Raw genomic sequence first — 21,482 nt, 5'->3', positions numbered from 1 at the left:
TTTCACACAATTGGCAAAATATTAAAATGACAGGTTTGCCACAAATGTGCTGAATGTTCACTTTCCTAGAACTAGGTTCAATTGGATGAATGATTAAAATGTCAGAGTGCAGGTATTTGGGGGAACTTATGATTTTTACTTGACTTTTGACCCTTTTATAAGTTTATGTATTGAGTAATTTTCAAGGTATTGAGAAAAAGTATAATTTCAGTATCAAATGGGAAAATAGCATTATCTAAACCTGGCCTTTGACCTTTGACCTCACAGTTCCAAAGAGAATCACTGTTAGGTTGAACATGCATAAATATGTAAGTTTCATGATGATACCTTGAGTTACTTTCGAGATATGGAGGAAAAAGTGCAATTTAGCACTTTCACTTGACCTTTTACCTTTTGACCTTTGACCTTTTGGCAAGAAACTTCCCCCAAAATATATATTGGGTAATACATGCCATACACCAAGTTTAAAAAAAAAACCTTCAGACATATTGCATTTTAAGGAAAGTAGTGATATTTTTAGGAGTTGACCTTGACCTTTGACCCCCCTGACCTTTGACCCATGACCCCCAACTTCCCTAGATAATCACTGCCCATCGGTACAAGCATATATACTAAGTTCAATGAAGATACCTTGAACCATTTGCGAGATATGGAGAAAAACATGAAATTTCACATTTTTTTTTCACAAAATAACCTGTGACCTTTGACCTTTGACCCTGTGACCCTAAAATCCACACAAAGTATTATCCCCCAAGGATATACCCTCATACCAAGTTTGATGTAAAACCACCACACGGTTCTTGAGATATCGACAAAAACAAAACGGGACGGACGGACGTACGGACGGACGTACAGACGTACGGACGTACGGATGTACGGACGGACGGACGGACGGACGGACGACCCGAAAACATAATGCCTCCGGCCACTTCGTTGCGGAGGCATAAAAATATGTCTTGCACATCTTCCCACCAAGACCAATGTGTGTGCCACATTTCATGAGCTTAAGTCGAATACAGAGGAAGTAGTTCAATCCGCAAGATCTTTCCTTGATCTTCTGCCATTAATATGCCGTTACCATGGCAACGTACTTTCGGGTACTGTCAAAAAATGCGTCTTGCACATCTACAACCAAAGGCACACATCTGTACCAAGTTTCATGGAAATTGGGCAAAAACTGAGGAAGTAGTTTGCAACACAAAATTTTCCATCATTTTGGCTCATAATATGTGAGCTGTTACCATGGCAACATACTTTTTGTCACTGTCAAGAAATGTGTCATGCTGACCTATATCCTAAGACAAACATTCAATATGAATTCCATGAGAATTGGAAGAACACTGATGAAGCAGTTTGGCCATGAAGCATTTTGCCCTATATTTTACCAATAACATGCCGTTACCATGGCAACGCACTTTTTGCCACTGCGGAAATATGTGTCTTGCACATTAACATATTCAGATGAACATCTGTACCTAATTTCATAAAAATTGATCAAAAACTGTGGGAGGAGTTCGCGACGCAAGATTTGTACCCATTTTTGCCAATAATATGCTGTTACCATGGCAACGTACTTTTGGTTACTGTCAAAATATACGTCTTGCACATCTACAACCCAAGGCACACATCTGTGCCAAGTTTTATGGGAATCGGTTGAAAACTGAGGAAGTAGTTCGCGACGCAAGATTTGCAACGGACCGACCGCCCGACCGACCGCCCGACCGCCCGACCGACCGTCCGCTGATTCCTATATACCCCCTTCAAACTTCGTTTGGCGGGGGTATAATAAATAGGAGGTAACTCAAGAATATCTGTCTTCCTGGAGACCTTCCCTTGATACAGTATTAGGCAACTGGTTAGTTTGCATACATACACCATTGACAGGATAAGGCATTGCAAATGTACCAATTGGTGAAAACATTTTAATTTGTTGCTGCTGTTAGCAGTTGTCTAGAAAGTCTGCTTTTGTCACAGAAATGTGACAAAAGTAAATCCAAGGTCATCCTACTCTTCGGCTTCATGAAGGTTGGCAGCAGTGGCTATGATGCCACTGCTCCATCAATCACATTGTGTGCAATGGAGCACTTCATTTGTGCTTCATTCATAAAGAATCCTTCTTTTCATGTGTGTATTTACTTAAACTAATGAAACTCCTGCTGGAGACACTTGAAAACAATAACATTTCATGCATGTATGACCCAACAATTGAAATTCTGGATCTCTGCCAAAATAACTCTTCCATCTATGATACATGTGAGTCATGAAGTTGTCCGCAGGATCAACAGGCAATGTGTACTAAAGGGCAGAGATATAGCAATGTCATCCATCTCCTTTCCTGCTAACTGTAATCATTTCCACCGGTCACGTACAACCTGTAATGGAGTTTGTAAGCTGTTGGTGCAAGAGGCTATTTTAAGGAATTTCACTCAACTTTGCTTTCTCACATTCAAATTAATGTCAATGACAAAAAAAGTAAGGAGAAATGGTATATACTGTAAGTCAAAGGTTATAATGCTTCCAAAGACAAAGGAATATTGAATGGGACCTGACAGATAGTTGTGAACTACTGTAGTCTAGCTCATAAACCTATGAATGGGACTAATTATGATAACAATGAAAGTTAATTCATATATTTTGCATGTCAGATTTGTTAGACTATTAGTACTCTGGTAACTGGATACATTATTTCCAACCAGCAGGAACCGTGCTCACTCTTCTCACCCTGGGGAGTATACCAAGCAGTCACCATTTTTCAGGTGCACACATGCTGATCAACCAACAGAAACCTTCTCACTTTATCACATACCCATTTATACTCCTGCATAGAGAGCAGCAATGCGGACAAAGTGCCTTGCTGAAGGGGAAACGTGTCATGCTCCATTGTGAAGTACAGTACAGTATGTACGCATATATGTACGGCATTGATCGATCTCACATAGATGTAGACCTAATCTGTCAGTTGTAAACTTCAAAAGTGACTGCCAATCCAAGCAATAGTGACAGGACGTGACCTAAGGAACTGTGGGATGTCAGGTCAGAGTTCACAGGCAATAAAAAGCTCTATAAATATGTGTCATTTTCCAAGTTATTTATGCTCCATATTATCCTATATACTGGAGATTGCACTCTTTGCTCGAACTACGGGATATCCCGTAGATCGGCAGATATGGTTAAAGCCTCAAATTGTTATGTTGATAGCTTTGGTAGATCCTTCTGGGCAGCTAATCAAATACTTGATATATTCATGGAAATGAGATTAGCAAAGCATCAAACAGACTAAAAAATTGGTTGCTTAAACTATTTCAGATAGGCTTTACATTACCTTCCCCTGTCCCCCCCCCCCCAAAAAAAAAAAGAGATCCTTCCCTTGTTCTGATTCATGATTACCATGTTACCAGGTCCTTCAAGATAAAGTGATCATGGTAGCCTATTTCTTACTAATGCTACAAGTTCAATGAAATTTGAACAAGTCATTTACCTGCTCTCAGTGGTCTGGGAACACCTCCGACAAATATGGTTTTCCTCGGATCCAGAGGCTGAGATCCATCCAAGACAAAATCACTGTCTGCCAGGTTCCAGGGACGAATTTGTACCTGTGGAAATAAAGAGGACACTCGAATATTTGTTTCTTAGTGAGCCTTGGTGCTGATCTGTAGCTTTATGACATGATGTATATCACTTTTGACGCTGTTTGTTCATTGATGATTCTGCTAAAACACATGCAATACTCTGTTGACAGTGACTCAAATGAACATAAATCATTTGCATGACCTTATAAACTTTGGCAAATATCTGAAGAAAAGTTCGGCATGTATCAAGTGTATTTACAGTGTATATAATTTCTGATGCAGTTATACTTGGAAGAAAACATAAGCAGATCATCACAATAGAAAGACATAAGATCACACATATAAAGCACATATTAGAAAACTAGAAGCAATCACCTCACAACTCTGGCAGTGGTTTGTACACAATATTCTAATCTAGAGCATTTAGACTGTTGCACACAGTCCAATAGGATATCTCCACTTCTCAAGTACTGTAAAACGAGAAATGTTCGCGTGCATTTTAATTTCGCGAATTTCGCGAGCGCCAAGATTTGCGAAATTAAAATGCAGGCGAAATTTCTTATCTACATTATATGCATTGAACGCAAGAGGCAATTCGCGAAAATTTCTTGCCGCGAAAAAGGCCGTCGGCTCCAATTCGCGAAAATTTCGTGCCGCGAATATTTCATGTTTTACAGTAATCACTAGCTGCCATGTGAAAATTGACCTTTAACTCTCTGCAGGAATAATCTAATTTTTTTTTCTCTCCATTACATCAAGTAACATAATTGCTATGAAAAACTTAACCTTAAGGAATTGATAGTCACAAAATTTTATTTTGTGCACATTTTGGTGAACTTTCATCTTGATTTTATACCTTTCCCTTCTTTCTGTGCAAGGAATAAAATATTGATAAATTTCTAGCCCTCTCACTAAATATTGCCGATTACGTTCTAGAATAAGCCATAGCTTGAGAATGGCATTTTTGCACCAAAGTATGGTGACCTTTGACCAACTACTGCTATCTTACATTTAATTTGTAATTGTGACCCAACTACCAAGTTACTAGTACATCATCACTGGACATTCAACCTGTAGTGCCTAGAAATGCATTTTATATTTGTTGCAAAAGCAATGTGACCTTTTAATTGAAGTATTCGTCTTTTCATTTTGATCTTTTTAACAAATTACATTACATGCAGTTAGAGTGGAAAATGTCATTTCAGATAAAGTTTGGTGACCTTTGACCTGGAGGGCTTTTGCTCAACAACTACTCATCTTCAAATACCTTCTTATCTCTTTTCATATTATCTCCTTTCATATTTGTAATGGTTCATTTTTACTCAAAGTATGATTGATGTTCATATGCATCTAAATGTACCCATCTAATACAGTGCTATATTGATGTGAACCACAGAGAAATATTAAAGACAATTATAATGGGCTATTTATATCACAATTATTATCATTATAATCATCTATACCTCATGTACAATTATGTTTTTAGTCAAGTAATTAAATAACGACAGTCCCTTTTTTCCCCCCAATAATATTTTCAAGGTTATAGCAAAACTACAATAACTTAATGCCAGGATAGAACTTCAATATTCTTGTTGATTTCAAGCTACAATAAGAAATAGTACAAAGATAGGAGTATTGGTCAATGGGAGACTTGGAGGTGACGACATCATCTCTTCTCTACATATATGTAGTTTTACTCTATTTAGCAATGCCAATTTGAACACTACATGTAAATTTATGTGGAAATGCACTTTATTCAAATTATGAAGGTTTAAATGATCACAGTTTTCTTCATCACTGGCAAGAAGGCAGAAATTATCTTCATAATCACATTCATTAAACATACTACCATGCAGACACATGGCATACTTTGTCATTACAATTTCTAGTTACAATACAGAGTGTGAAATCATTCCATATCATTGAGGAGCTGTCATGACCAAGCTGTTATAAAGATTATGATAAGACTGTGGCTTCCACGCATGTGTTAAGGTCCCTGGTTGTAGTCTAAGCACAGCAGTAATGCCTTTTCACAGCACCTCTATCCTAATTTGCCAAGTTTTTTCGGAGGAGACTTAAAGCCATCAGTCCATTATGAAGACGAGACATACCATATGCATGTAAAAAACCCCACTCCATTTCTTATAAAGAAGCAAAGAGAAAAGCTGCTGAAGTGGTCAAGTATACAAAACTAGCAGATATATATACAGTTGAACCTCTCGTATCCGGACAAGTCGGGACCGGGGCTCATCCGGATAAGGGATTTGGCCGGATACGGGAGACTCAATGCTTTGTACATGTACATGATACACATGTACTGATGTAGCCCATTGTAGTACCACATGTAGTAATGTGTATGCTGCAACCTTTTCATTGTTACACTCAGTAACAGACCCCAAAATAGAGGTTCGTGTTTGCAAGAATGAAATCATTTTCTTTTATAAATTCTTGGGATGATTTACCTAAATAATTATGAAGAAATGTATCAAGTATATGTAATTCATGTGTGTTTGTGTAGGAGTTCTCAAGGAGTTGGGAATCCCTCTTTCCTCCCGTAATTATTAAAAAAAAAAAAATCACGGCGAGATTGCGTCCGTATAATAGAGAGATCCGGATAAAGGGAGGCCGGATAAGAGAGGTTCAACTGTATATATATATATATATATATATATATATATATATATATATATATATAGAGAGAGAGAGAGAGAGAGAGAGAGAGAGAGGGAGAGAGATACATATTCTTTGGCGTATTCACCAAAGAATTAATAATCACAATCATGATGAAGATATGAATATACTTCCCTGGAATGAGACAAGTACAAGTGCAAGTATTGTCACAACTGAATGAACGAAAAGAAGTGATGGAATTTGAAGGTGAAGGGGAAAAAAATGACACAAATTGTTCAGCAAAGTCACTTATACAGTACGAAAGGAGCACACAAGCATACAGTAGCCCTTGGGGTAGTAAATCATCAAATATGGTGGGATGACATACAAAATACATGTATATAGGACTTACTGGCTTATCCTTGATGGTAGGGCTTGACACACACAGATAGAGTTTATCTTCTTCCTTGATGCAAGCATCTATCAGAGCTTGGACTGACCTCTCATCTTGGAACAACAGGAATGCATAACCTGAACATTGGAAAAGAGAAACAACTTCTCTGTGCATTAAGTACATTCATTATTGATGTATCAAAGCTTTCAATGACTAAAGTATGGAGTGACCAGTCATGTTGCAAAGCATACAATTCACAGAAGCATCATCACAAGATTTTGTCATATAATGGAGTGGGGTATCCAAAACCGTGCACTACAATCGTACATTGTAAATGCACCTATTAAATTGCAATCTTGTATATAGGCTGTATACGCTGTAAAATATTTTGAGAGGTTTCTATTTTCCTGAATTTCATGAGTCAGGTGCAATTTGCAAATTTCAGAACACGGGAAAAATTTAACTCTGATCATGACACGAGTGTTGCATGCTTGCATACATTTCACCAGTAAGCACTGTCATCCACACCTGCTAATTTAACCACTCGCGAAATTGTTGGGAAATCTCGATTCGTGAAGAACTAGACTTGCTAAATATTTGGCATATACAGTATACCTCAGGCAATGCCTTGACAAAATCAAGACTAAAAAAAAAAATGAATAAATAAATAAAATCATCCCATTAGTTTATCAAAAATAAAGGTTATACACCAATAAAAAGCCACGTGTACATTTGTATATTTGAGGTTAATTTCCCTTTAATGCTTAGAAAATGCAATTGAACCACCACTGATATTGTCATAAACAATTTGTTACCTTTTAGAGGAATTTACATACATTATGACTCTATTCTACTACAATAGGGGCTGACTGAACTGTTAAAACAACTTTGTATCCTGTACCCCCAAATGAGTCCTGCTAACTTTGGTTACATCAGACCATAGGGTTTGAAGAAAACCATGGAAATGTTACGGTTTATGGATAACAAAGAAAAGTTGGCATGGGAAAAGCAAATAGTATTTACTCTTTTTTGAGTCTGAAAACTTGAAAAATTACAGTCACTTTGAACTTTGCAGTGTATGAATTAAGAATCTTTAGGCACATTCTATAGACATGGTAATGGCAGCTGTGAGTTAGTATCACAAAATTGTCTTTTATAGCAAAGCACAAACTCAGGAGTCCCACGTTTGTTCTCTCTCTCTCTTTCTTTCTTTCCTTTTTTGTTGGGGGGGGGGGGGGGCAGTGATTTCAGTGGATCAACTAACTAACTGATAAGATAAGGGTCTAGTGAGAATTTGACCTACACAGTACAGTAGTTACATTATCTTTATGGCAAATGAGTTCACGTAAGGACTCTGTGCTTTGTATTGTAAAACATCCTTCATCATTGGTGAGGTACTGTACACAAGTCTGAAACATTATTTTATTCTTACCAACAAAACCTTGAAAAATGCATTACAGCCTTTAAGTGACAATTTAAATGAACAGAATGTGAGAGAATTCACTGAAATCAATCAGATGTAAATAATAACAAACTGTAATTTCTCAAAGGTTCTCTGTAATGCAAGCACCAGCAGTCACTATGTTGTATCATCAAATGGGATCCATATACATGTATCATGCCACACTATTTGGGAAAAAAATCAAGAAATTATATGGATTTACATGACTTGAAACCTTTCCTTAAAAAAAGGAGCTTGATGACATTAAGTGACATACTGTAAAACCTGAAATTTTTGCGTGCATTTTAATTTTCAGAATTTTGCAAAAGCCAGTATTCACTAATGCATGCGGAAGTTCTTGTCTACACTATATGCACTGATTGCCAGTGGCAATTCCCGAAAATTTAATGCCATGAAAAGGCAGTCGGCTCCAATTTGCGACTATTTCTGGTTTTATAGTAATAGTGTTGAGGAAATGGACCAGGTCACTAAAATTGTCAAATTTCATGCATGTAATAATAACCAGTTGTTCCTGACACCCAGATAGGTAGCTGGAGATTTCCTCAGCATGGTAACAACTAATTCATGCAAACTGGATTCAGAGTATTGAACTAATTTAGTATTGAAAGGTGGAAAGAAAAACTTGTTACTGATTGTTAGCAGGAAAAAATTCATAGCTTGAATTTCATTAGCCTTTTACATGTATAATCAGTAAAAGTTGGTAGGCCAAGCTGCCTCTATTCCTGATGATATTCAATGGTCTGTTAAGGGGCAGAGCTATATATTCAAGAGAAAGTCAAAATTTATGTAAAAATTGTGATTTACCATTAACTGTTCAAAGCAAAATTTTGTTAAAGCACAATTGAACTGAAAAAAAAGAGGCCTTTCCTTCATGTAAAAATGTTACAACTGCATCATAGAGAGCCTTTCAATATATCCTTTAATCATGAACTACATTATTCTAATATTAGGCATATTTAACTTAACATTGACTTATCTTTGGTCAAATTCTTGTCCAATTGAGTCACTTTAGCCTGAAACAATTTCCAAAATGGGACCAAGTACAAATCACCATAAGTTGGGATGTATCTCAACAACACACCTTTAGGGGGAAAGTATGATTTACTCTCAGCTTTATGCGGCCAATCTACCACGAGACTGCCGAATCGCCTGAAGCTTGCAGTTATCTCATCTGGAAAGAGGGAGAGAGAGAATGAAAGAAGTTCAAATACAAGCATAGGGTCAATTAACACACAAGACTTATTACTGTTTAGATTGCAATGAAAAAAAAAAATCATATACTTGCAGTCATCCGCTCATTAGCAAAAAATGTCAAATGGAAAAAAAATACCGTGGCTACTGTAAATCTCTGTGCTGCACATGCCTATTAAAACAATGACGGAAACATGACCTTACCTGGCTTAGTGCATGAAGTTAACCCATTGGCAGGGGACCCTCTATTTTGTTTAAAAAAGAATTCAAGATGAACCTAATTTTGGATTGCGGTGCAGATGGCTAAAGTAAGAGTTTTTTTCTCTCTCTCATTGTGTGTTTACACTTAAAAATAACAGATTTTTGTGACATCTTGATTTTCAAAAACATTATGTGCGTGTGTGCGTGTGCGTGTGTGTGTATACGTGTATGTGCATGAATCTACAGTATCTTGTCACACAGTTCTTTATACATGTGAGTTCAATTGTTTGAAAACGCGTAACGCAAATGCCTGCTGGCCATGGCAAGGTCCAATCAATTCTGCACAAGTCAAATCCTCTGGGGAGTTGAGAAAAAGCTTTGATTCCATTACATGATGTAATTAACCTGCTCCCTCCAAGATGCTATAATTTCCGACAGATTCATACATGCTCTGCCATGTTCCTGCACGTAAAGGGCTAACACACACTTTTCATATATTTTTTTTAAAATCTATTTTGATTCAATCTGAAATTAGACTTAACTGTGATTGTAGTTTCTGCAAAATTTACTGCAGTGTTAGCCATGAAAAATGATGAAATTGACAAGATGGCCAAAACAATATGACAGTGAAATAAAAATAAACATCATTATTGTGGTCACTGCATCAAAATACACTGCATTCCCCCAACAAGCCCAAACAACAATAACAACGCTTAGTAGAAATAACTGTAGTCATGATAATGATCATCCTGATACTCATAGTAGTCTTAATCAATCTATTTACAATGGATTGGGGACTTGTACTAATACAGAGAATATGATAACAAAAGCATGTTTCTATTTTTGAGAGGTCAGAGTAACCCTCAAAATAAAGATAGAGTGACACTATGTACAATGTAACAGTTGAGCTACATGTGTGTACATCTGTGGTTGTCAGAGAAAGAAAAAGTTAAATACCTCATGTAAAGGAAAGTCATTGTGGTACTTATTCCAGATTTCCTTCTTAGACATTACAATTTCATAAAATCACCCTTTATTGTGCCTCCATGACATCCCTGAGATAAAAGGTCTATTCAGAGTGCAAACTCACTGCACTGGTGGGGTGACTAGGCAACTTGATAGCAAGGCTGTTATCTTGGAAAACAGTGCCCTCAACTCTGATTTAAAATCGAGCTCATCTAAGTTCAAAGTTCATGTTTGAACAGCAAGGTAATACGTGTTTGTCTTTGCACCAAGGAAGCAACTGTATTTTCTGCAGTCACCATGCACAGGCAAATGTAATGTCATTAGCTTAGAGATGTACAAATATATCATCAGTACACTTTGGCAATGCACTTGAATGAAAGCAATGATGCATACTTTGGACCAGAAATTAGCCACTGCAGATAGAATACAGTCACATATTTCAAATTGTGTGCAATGTAAATTTCTTGATTTGATTTTGTGTCAAACACATGCACACAAAAAAGTAATAATTTGTAGATTGTCATGTGCCTGAAGATACGTCTTAGCTTCAAGACTTGTTTCAGTAATACATACATTGCGTATCATTGATAAGATCAATGATTCACAGACTTAGCTATCAACAGAAATGAAATAAAAGTCGAAGAAAGATGATGGTATAAATATTGGTTGAGGTGAGAATTCAGCTTTTAACTTTTTGCGAGATACTTAGTGACCACTTATATGACATGGTAAAAAGCATACAATTCTAAATGGAATTCAATGTGTATTTGATGGAAATCGGTCTTGAAATGGCTGATATATATATCCAAAAACAAAGTAATACAAAGAGATCCTAATAAAAGGTGGGTCATTGGGATCCCTTTGTTTTGGATATCTCAGCCACTTCAAAACCACTTTTCTTCAAATAAACTTTGAATTCCTCTTATATGCTCCTTCATATTTAATAAGAGGCTTCTCATCATCTAAAAAAAAAATCATCAAAAAGCGTTGGAAGCCTCAAGTCCCATCTCAACCAAAACTATACCATCCCTTTAAAAGCGTTGCACTTTTAAAGCGTATCTTGGCTATTTTATATCCGGCAATATCACTTTATGTGGATGGGTGTCGATTCTGTCATTGCCAGCTTTTTGAAAAGTGAGGTTGGACTGTATTACACTGTACATGTGTACCAGTACTACTCCTTCTGCTACCATTATTATTGGGCAATTCCGTGAAAAATGTTACCCGAGGGTGGAAAAATGAAAATCAAGAAACAACTTTGTTTTACCCTGGAAAGTATTCAGGAAGGGTCATATCAAACTGATATGATGAAAAAATTTGGTACATTTTGGAAAAAATTTAATTTTTTAGGTATTGAAATCGTGTGTTTTTTCTAAGACATTGCAGAAAAATTCAGTATAATTTGCATGTAATTCTTCTGAAGTAGAAATTTTCCCTATAAAATGACTTTCAGGCAACCATTTTTATGCTATGATAAAGCTGATGACTCATTTTTACATCATCCTCCTTGGTATCGAAAGAAAATAATTCTTTCTTAAAAGATGAGCATTTCAATTTTTTGAATTTCCACCTCTTTCAAAGCGTAATGTCCGTAACGTTTTAGATGTAAAAGTTCTTGTAACACACTGTGTTTTGGTCTGATTTTGTTCTAAATTCAAAAGCAAAGCTAAAATGTGATATCACACAACATATCCACACAGTTTTTTGGGAACCTGCACAATTCCTTTTAAAAAGCGTTACGGACATTACATAACCAATGCGTTACGGACATTACACATTTGTGGCAAAAGTATTAGCTACATATGATTATTAGGAATAGCTTGGATTCTACCCTACAATATTGATATCTGTCACAATGAATGCCCTAGCCCTTGTATGAAAATTGATTTGGGACTTTACTCAGCAAAAAGTGCAGTGTTTCAACAAGGTTTTGACTAATCTGCATTCCTCTACAATCTTATTTCTTGTGTCTACTTTACTCTCCCATGAAATATGTGTATATGGATGCAAGCTATCTTACAGCAACAGCATATCAAGTTGAGTAATTATACTATGATGGCAAGAATGTATGTTAAAACATTGTTAAAGAAGAGAAACAGTCAAAAACATCTCTGGACAAGGCCTTTTACACAATGGATGGTCAGTTGTGGTCTGACTTGTCTGTTAAGGAAATACAGTCCAACCTCAAGTTCTAACCATGTCGTGAACGGTAGCCATCTGGATAAAATGATATTGCTGGATAAGGGAGATATGCTCTTGCATGACACTTGTAAGCAAATTGTGTAGGATATTATTTATTGACTATTCAATATTATAATTTACATGAAAATTTCATGTTTTATTATTCAATAAAATATAAATGTGGAAATCAAATGGAATGTGAATGAAATACACTTCCTCATTATTCCTTCTAGCAACAGTATTTTGGTTGTTAGAAATATAATGTTGTACCATAGCGATTAACATTTATGTCCTGAATCACAATTACCTTGTAAAGAATAAAAAAGTGATATGTACTTTTAGTCATATTTTGCACCGAATTATGCAAAAAAAAAAAAATAATGTGCCAGTCCATATCTGGATAATACAGCAATCCAGAAAAGTGATTGCTGGATAACTGAGGTTGGACTTTATGTAATGAGGATAGTCCATCAATTATGAAATTTCTGAAAAGACAAGGATCCATGAATATTTCTTTGAGTGTAGTGAAGGAGAGCCATTTTTATAACAGGATGGAATCATTAGTAGTAGACCCTCTCCAACAATTGGTCAAGAACACCTTTCTTGCTTCCAAGGTGATTGATTTGGAAGCAGAATAAACAATATTCTCCAAAACAGACTTTTCTGACCCTGAAAAAGACTGTTGTACTTCAACAAACTGTTGGGGAAAAAAGAAAGTGAAACTAAACATTCATTGTGTAAAAATACATACTGAGCATTTGTTGAACCATTATTTTATTTGATTTTGATTATGCATTAGTTTTGATTAAAATAAAAGTTGTTTATTCTCGCAGAGTTACGCTCAGTGATGGCTATGTAGATGTGAATAAAAAGTGTAATGTCCGTAACATTTTTTTAAAATTACATTTTGAGTAATCAAAAGTTTGAATATCATAATAGAAAGTCAAAAGGCTGATCTATATGTTATTTATAGATCATAACTTCATTACAGGCATTAAATGAGTTGATTAAATTCCCATATGATAGAAAAGTCAACAAATTGTTAAAGTAGGGGTCAATACTGACCAAATAGTCCTCAAATTGGCAACTCCTGATATAAAAGATCTCCTGAAAGGGCTATAGTACATTGTCCAATGTGTAGTGATTGCCATCCAAGTGAAAAGGATAAAAAATATTAATACTTGCATGTGACTCCTGCCACTTAATGAAAGTGGACAAATCTGTAATGTCCGTAACGCTTAGAATGTAATGTCCGTAACACCACAATTATGGCTATAGGAGGTACATGTGTCACCTGTTTCACTAAATTTGATTTTATTTCCTTTAAACATTTCTTTACCTTTCAATTTATTCCTACATTGGTCTAATTATGTGCTTAAACTCACAGACTTTTCAATGATTGTATAGGCATGCAAAAAGTCATGTCCAAAAAATGTAATGTCCGTAACGGCCAACGTTTTATGCAGTAAGTGCCAAATGATGTGGTGAAATGGACTGAAATTTTCACTGTTTATGATTTAGCCTCATATGTGAGTGATTCCACTGTATGAGTTCAGAATGAAAATATTTTGTTATCTTAATGACCTTTTGAAGTTGCAAATTTTGTCTGAAATGTAATGTCCGTAACGCTGGAACTGCCCTATTACAACAGCTTCTACAATTCATGAAAATAAGAAAATCACAAGGTATTCGTAGAAACACATGCACATAATGTACATTGCACATAAAACATACAGCACCTTCATCAATATCTGGGGGCAGTCCTCCCACGAACACCTTTCTGGAGTATCGCTCTCCAGGGTAGTCCACAGAGCGTGGTGAGATATGGCCAGGAGAATTCAGTGATGGAACTATCTGGTCATGACGACCATCATCAAGCAGATTATCTGAGCCTGGGAAAAGGGCTGAGCTCCCTGCAGTGATTAATGGGAAAGAGAGATTACATTGTGTAAGTAGAAATTAGAGATGTAGTATGATGAGATGAATGAATGCCTCACTATAATATTCTGGTGCATTCATACATATACAGTAATTACATGTACTCATAAATCACTCTAAACTAATATTCAACAGAAATTTGAGACAATATGCCAAGATAAATAAACATCTGGCTGTGGTATTCTGATGCAATCACACATCAGTATACAAATCACTCTGTACCAATATGCCACATACATGTAAGTGTTGGCTTTAACAGAAAAGAGTGTTTTGCATGTCTTACACATAAATGTATGCTCTACATTCCAACTTTATACTTAATCACTGTACATACAAGTCTTGGCTTCTTTTTGAACAAGTACTTCATGTATTCATTACTGCCTACTGAAGTGTACATGTACATGTAGTTTTACTGTTCCTTATGAGAGTGCAATAATTATTGCTTGTAACACTACAACTTGTACATATACAGTGTACAGTTCACATCTGCAATTGTACAATGCATTCATCTGTTAAAATAATCCCCATTTTGTGAAGAAATAAAAAATCAAACCTTAACGTAAAGTTGTCCTTTTAAGTAGATACATGTATGGAATCATTGCCCTAATAAGAAAGATGAATGCATCATTTATACGTGTGTTTGTGAATGCGTAGATGTACAAAATGTGTACGTACTGAAAGGGAAATTCCATCTTGATACATGTTCTGTTGTACATATGTACATGTATTGTACATACCATGTACATACATGTACTTCTTTGTATGAAAACAGACAAAATAGACAAGTACATTGTAATCTGAACATTTTAGAAAAGATCAGACACACAAAAAGTTGCAAATGGTAAAAGTTTAGAGAGAAAGACAAATTGGAAGCTCTGTGTGATCAAGATGTTAAGCAGCAATTCATTCACGTTATAGAAAAAAAAACCCAAACAACACCAATTTCCATCTTCTCCAGAGAAAAAAAAAATTCCTTAAGCACTGTTCACAGTGTGCACAATGATAGTAATACACATGTTTACATATTTTCCTCAGCAGGTAAGTTCAGTTAGCGCCATAATAAATGACAAAATTGAAATGTTTTTATTAGTAAAATAAAATTCTATAATTCCATACAATACAAAAAGGGAGCTCCCAACATACATCTTCAATATTATGAGCTGTCAATTTGTGTTATTCTCTGAAAGTTTCAAAATTCATTTTATAACTTTCTGCATGTGTCTGACTTTTCCCCTGAATTTTCACTGATTTTAACTTCTCTACATAATGGACCTACATGTACAACTCATTACTGGGTACACATCAATTACTCTTGAAGCCACATGAGCAGTACTTGGAGCGTCGCTTTGAATTTTTCTTTTTCGCTGTTTGGCCGGACTCAGTAATACATGTAGTAGCCGTATTTGAGTAGATTCTAACTTTACTGACACTCGGCGGTATTTCTTCTTGTCCATGTTTTCTTTCATGAAGAAACATAATGTGTGTGTACATGTAGGTTGATGTATAAGGGCTTCCATAAACAAATTTAATATTCACACACACTGATACAAAAAAGCCACATCTCTTCTCCTCACTCTGAAATGTAAAAAATCTTTAAAATCAGCGAAGCCTTCTTCAGTCATGTGTACTAGTGATAATTGAAATACACATAGCGTAATTGTGATTCAGTATTGTGTTTAAATTTCTCCATATATGTGTGAAAACCACCATTACAATGTATCTTATATTTTGTACCTGATACTGTGTACATTGTATGTATTTTCTTTTTCAATGAAAAAGTTGCAGATACCAATAAATGATGTGAATGGTTTTCCTTTTTTTTCGTACAGAGCAGCATTGTAATACCCAGGTATGCAGATGGGATTTTCCTTGAACCCTATACAGTACTTACATACATTGTAGCAAGTAATTATTCAACATTTTTCAAACACGTATCTCCCCCACAATCTGTGGTTTGGAGGGGACAAATGAAAGGAAGGACATATTACCAAGGTTGGACAAAGGTGTCCTACCAGTATGTTTTTGATCAACAGTCAAAACAATGCCATTGTATTTGAAACAGATCTTAAGAAAGTGACTTACCAAAGCATCCTTGAATCAGTAGTACAAATTGATTTTTGCACAGACGTACAAGCCATCATTGATTTCTCTTCCTACAATGTACCTGTGTCTCATAAACAAGTGTGTCATGTTTGTCTATGACTGGACTAGTCTCAAATAAGGAGGATAACAATGTGACAATCAAAACAAAATGAGACCCTTTTTTTTTCCTGCTAAATGAATGAAAAAAGAAAAAAAAAAAAAAAACCCACCAGTTCAAGACAAGATAAAATACATCTGGGAAATATCATTTTATGATTTTTAACTCTCTCTTTTCATATCATAACTTAGAATTATGTAAGCCAAAGGTACAATTTGCACATACATTGTACATACTCCTACAGTAGTACCATTGACATGGACTTATTTTTTTTTTTTATAAACTATTTGATTGGTCTATTGCTCATCACATGACATGACATGCACAGGTACACTATTGCACACTGCGCTGTTGAGAGTACAGTTTTTGTTGATCAGTTTTGGACATTGCACGCTGATATCATCCATATAACAGTTTGTACATTTACATTGAATAATCTATATGTATGTACTGTACTTTGATGATGGGCTCATAATCAACTTGTAGTTTTGCACCATGTACGGTGTACTGTATAACAATGTACATCGTACATTGTACATGTACGTAGAGTGTGCACTCAGTCACTAATTTACTCTCAACACTTTTACTGATCTCTTTTGCATAAACAGATTTGACTGTGCCCCAATACAATGTAGACAGGTACAACCAATAGCCTACCATAAAAATGGTTGCCATAGTTCCTGTATCACATTCAAGAATCGAAGTGGATCAGATTTTTCGACATCCAAAGTGTTATATAATATATAACAAAAAATACTGGAAGCTGTTATTTTCGCGAGGGTTTAATTTTTGTGAATTTCATGAATTACTGTTGGACTGCAAATCTAACAATCTTGAAAACGTTGCCCTATGCTAGGGTAATAGCACACTTGTACGGTAGCCTCAGATGTCAAATCACTTAAACAACATGTCGCAAAAATGTCTGTGACCTCCTCCTCGCAAAAATAATTGTATGCAAAAATAACAGCTTATAATAGTAGCTTTCAGTAGAGCAATGAAACAAGGTAGATAGCACTTTGGGAAAGATCTCTCACCACTGCACTAGTGATCATTTACTACATGTACAATCTGTACATGTACATAATGTACACAATGGTGAAAGACACTGTATTTTTTTCTTCACAAAAATGACCTTTTCAGTCAAGAAACTCAGGTAAAGCTGATGACAGCAAACATCCTGGCAATACTTGGTACATTGCATTATATACATGTAAAGAGCACTGTAGCCTTCTTTTCCAAGGCGATTTGTGCATGCAGCAACTCCTTCCCTACATAAGTCCACTGTTTGAAAAGGCCTTAAAGCTCTACTTGTTGGTACCTGCATTTTGGTTACAATGTTTTGTCTCATACCATATAGTCTACCAGGCATTCTTGGGATATCAGCAGTGTATAAACGGAGGCACCATTGACATTTCCCTTCATAAAGGCGTAAAGCATAGTGCAGAAAGGTGAAACATATGTCTGTGTACATGCATTTGACCCATTGAAGACTAGTCCCTGAGTATTCTTGGACTGGGATGAATTGGAATTGCATGTTATAGGAAAATCAGTCAGTCTTCAACAGGTAAAGCTTATTTGTGTGGCAAGCTAGGGTACAATGTACACTTTTTACACTGTACTAACTTCACAATGATGAGTGCTACAAAATTACATTGCATAATTTCATTAGAAAAAGTACAACTCAAGTAAAAAAAAAAAAAAATAGAATTTAGAAAATCACCCCAACCATGGACACAGCACAGAATTGTACCTGTAGGTCTAAATGACAATCTGACACTCCACAATACCAAATTGGGTAATTTGTATGCATGTCATACTTTTTTAGCAGCAATTGTCAAAGGTTTGTCATTTTGCAGTTACCTTCTATCAACCATGAAATTATTCCTGGAAACATTTTTAATGCAAAATTTATGATTGGCTTACAAAAAAAAAAAGAACAATGGCAATAACAGTTCCTGCAAACATTATCCACACTTGATAATCTTTAACAAATTGAAAAAGCTTTCAATTTTGAAGTCCTGATGTGCCAAGTCTATAGATGTTGTATTTCTCTGATCATAAAAAGACATTACCTTTAATAGTTCATTGTACATTTTGTGAGCAGGTAATGCACTGTGTGTGTGTCTTCATTAAAGTTATTGCCTGTGGAATTTTAAGCTGCTGAGTCCTTTTGTGTCTTCTGAACATGCTTACAATGTAGACAAGCTATGTGATACACATCACTCAAAGCTTTATCTTTTGTACCCATGTTTATGAAAGCACTTTTAAAGTACAATATGTTACATTGCTACAGGTACATCAATGTACAGTATGTTGGATTTCATGGAATAATCATGCAGCCTCCTCTTAAGTTAACTGAAATTTCAGGAAAGTGTTCATTGTTGGAGAAGGCCAAAATATACACTATGGTGGTTGCTACATGAGTCAACAGCATCTGACACGAGTCTGGACTATTTGCTGCTCCTATTTCTATCCCAGGAAAATCTACAGCGCTGTACCACAGCAACTTAACCTCCACTCATTCCTGTGACTAAATATGAGTAGGCAGAAGCAATCATTAATAGCACAGGAAAGTGCTAAATTGTCTGGCACGTGCCAGCCAAGACAAGGGTAAACTTCATCCCAAGCAGAAGAGAACAAACTCATTATTAGTTTGAAGTTTGATCAACAAAAGCCCTGTGGTGACAGATCCCCCCCCCCCCCCCCCCCCCCCCCCCCCCGAAAAGAGGGAAAATACATGTAGTGCACAAAACAAAGACAATATCTAACAAAATTAACTTTGGTGCACGACATCTATTTCTTCTCTCTCTCCCTCTCTCTTAGTATTTTCTTCTTCATAGACTACAAACATATCAATTAGTCCTGAGTAATATGCCTGGTACATGTATATCATTCATTTGCATACCATCCAGAGTGTGTCTTTGCCTGTAAATCAATCCTCTGGATTATAATCTAAAGTAAATTGTCAGTCACATTTTTTGTCTCATGACTTTATTGAACTTTGTTAAACAGGTACATTTTGTACATAGTATGCAAGTATCTTTATAAAAAAAAAATCTATCCAGCTTTGTACAGTCTGTAAGTACTCAACAGACATGCCTGCTACTACATACTACACAATCGGTTACATACAGTCTGTACATGTACCTCTTGTATTTTTTCCTTTAATACACACACGTACACAGTGTATGTATTTGTTGGTTTTGTTTGTATGTAGTCTCAGGCAACTGGAAAATACAATCTCGTTTGTTGTTAGAACAGTCCAGTGTATTACAACTGTATACAGTGGACTCCCGTTATAACCAAGTCCTCGAGACCGGCAATTTTCTCTCGTTTTATCTAAAGTTTGTTAAAACTGAAAAAATAAACAGAAAAAATACATAGAGAGGATAATGCTGCAGCGCCAATTTTTACTTTGTTTTAACTGGAATTTCATTATAAACGTATTTGTTATGTTTGTTGTAATGATCGTTATAAACATGGCCGTGTTTATCTCAGACAATGGGGACCGTAAAACGGTCAAAGCACAAAGCATGAGTCCGAGGTGAGTCTGACGTACAACGTACATACGTATGTAAGTCTGAGGTAAAGGTCATGCTAGACAGCCTCAAGCGACTCTAGCACAACCTCCAGAAATTGTGAACACTTACAATAAGTGCTAGATGAGAGGACTCTAAACGGTCTCAGCATGAACATGGCACACAGTTCTGGTATGCTGTTTGTGGCGGAGTGTGTGTACCTGTGCAGGAGAAACAAACTGCTGCATCTCTGGAGGATAAGTGCATGACCACTGGTTTCCATAGAAACGTACACCAACCTTGAGCTAGATGACCAGGGAACTCAAAATGGGGGTTCTCTCAAACCCCACTGAATTCAGTGTATAAAAAGTGCTCATTTTCGTCTGTCATAATCCTCCGGAGGTCTTCCAGAGGTCCTCCTAGACAAGGGGACTTTAAAACGGGGTATTAGTCATACAACTTTTTGAAGATTGTTTGATGCCCTACATGTGACGGCAATTAAAAAAAAATTAAGGATACAAATTAAAATGAAATGAACATGTATTCATAAAGTAACAGTTTAACTAATGAAAAACTCACATGTACCACGTGTGTTAAACTCCATAGAAGGCCTGTCTGCACTTCGCATGATGTCAAACAGCTGATGCTCCAGGGAGGCCAATTTGAGGTGGTCCATAGTGGCAGTCTGTGTTTGTTGTCCTGGATTATCCTAATGAAATTTAAAAAAAAGCAATTAATGAAGTGATAATTTATATGGATAACAGTAATGTTAAAACAAAGAGATGAAAAACAAGAAACAGACAAACAAGCAAACAACCCCCACACACATGACACACAAAACATCAACAAGGAGGCCTAAAATCTTGAGCATTTGAAGATACATCTCTATGTGACAGTTAATGTGCAAGACGGAACAGTCACAGGAAATTGCAATGCCTTATTAATTATTTCTATTTGTTGTCCTTCAACCATCTGTCTATCTTCTTTATTCATTGCATTTTGCAATACAAGGAAATGGTTTGTGCTGCATATTGACTCTCTGACTCTGTCATGCATTCATCTTAAATAGCTGTACCACATCACTGAAAAGACATGACGACACTATTGTACCTGTACTTTCTTTGTACCTCAGGCCCACAAGTCTACAAAAGTGTGAATTTTTTATTGTGAGAAATAAAGATGGGATGACTTCATCAATTCACCAATTCAACATTATCAAATAATTTTATTACGCATTCCTACAAGACTTAGA

At 36.0% G+C, this 21,482-nt stretch overlaps 1 protein-coding gene across 1 annotated transcript in view; it reads right to left on the bottom strand.

The window, feature by feature from the left end:
• Positions 1-21,482, bottom strand: part of LOC139723284 (cytoplasmic polyadenylation element-binding protein 3-like) — a 51,654-nt gene that overhangs the window by 21,954 nt on the left and 8,218 nt on the right. The window contains exons 2-6 of the mRNA XM_071634540.1: positions 20,810-20,939; positions 14,314-14,487; positions 9,117-9,206; positions 6,592-6,710; positions 3,479-3,593 (exon numbers count right to left, since the gene is read on the bottom strand). Coding sequence (XP_071490641.1) covers positions 3,479-3,593; positions 6,592-6,710; positions 9,117-9,206; positions 14,314-14,487; positions 20,810-20,939 — 628 coding nt within the window. The remainder of the gene's footprint in view (positions 1-3,478; positions 3,594-6,591; positions 6,711-9,116; positions 9,207-14,313; positions 14,488-20,809; positions 20,940-21,482) is intronic.

The sequence above is a fragment of the Diadema antillarum genome, unplaced genomic scaffold, assembly GCF_040938485.1.
Source record: "Diadema antillarum isolate AM-2024a unplaced genomic scaffold, OU_Dant_1.0 scf00000184, whole genome shotgun sequence".
NCBI classification, from domain to species: domain Eukaryota; kingdom Metazoa; phylum Echinodermata; class Echinoidea; order Diadematoida; family Diadematidae; genus Diadema; species Diadema antillarum.
This window is presented reverse-complemented; position numbering and strand designations above follow the sequence as displayed.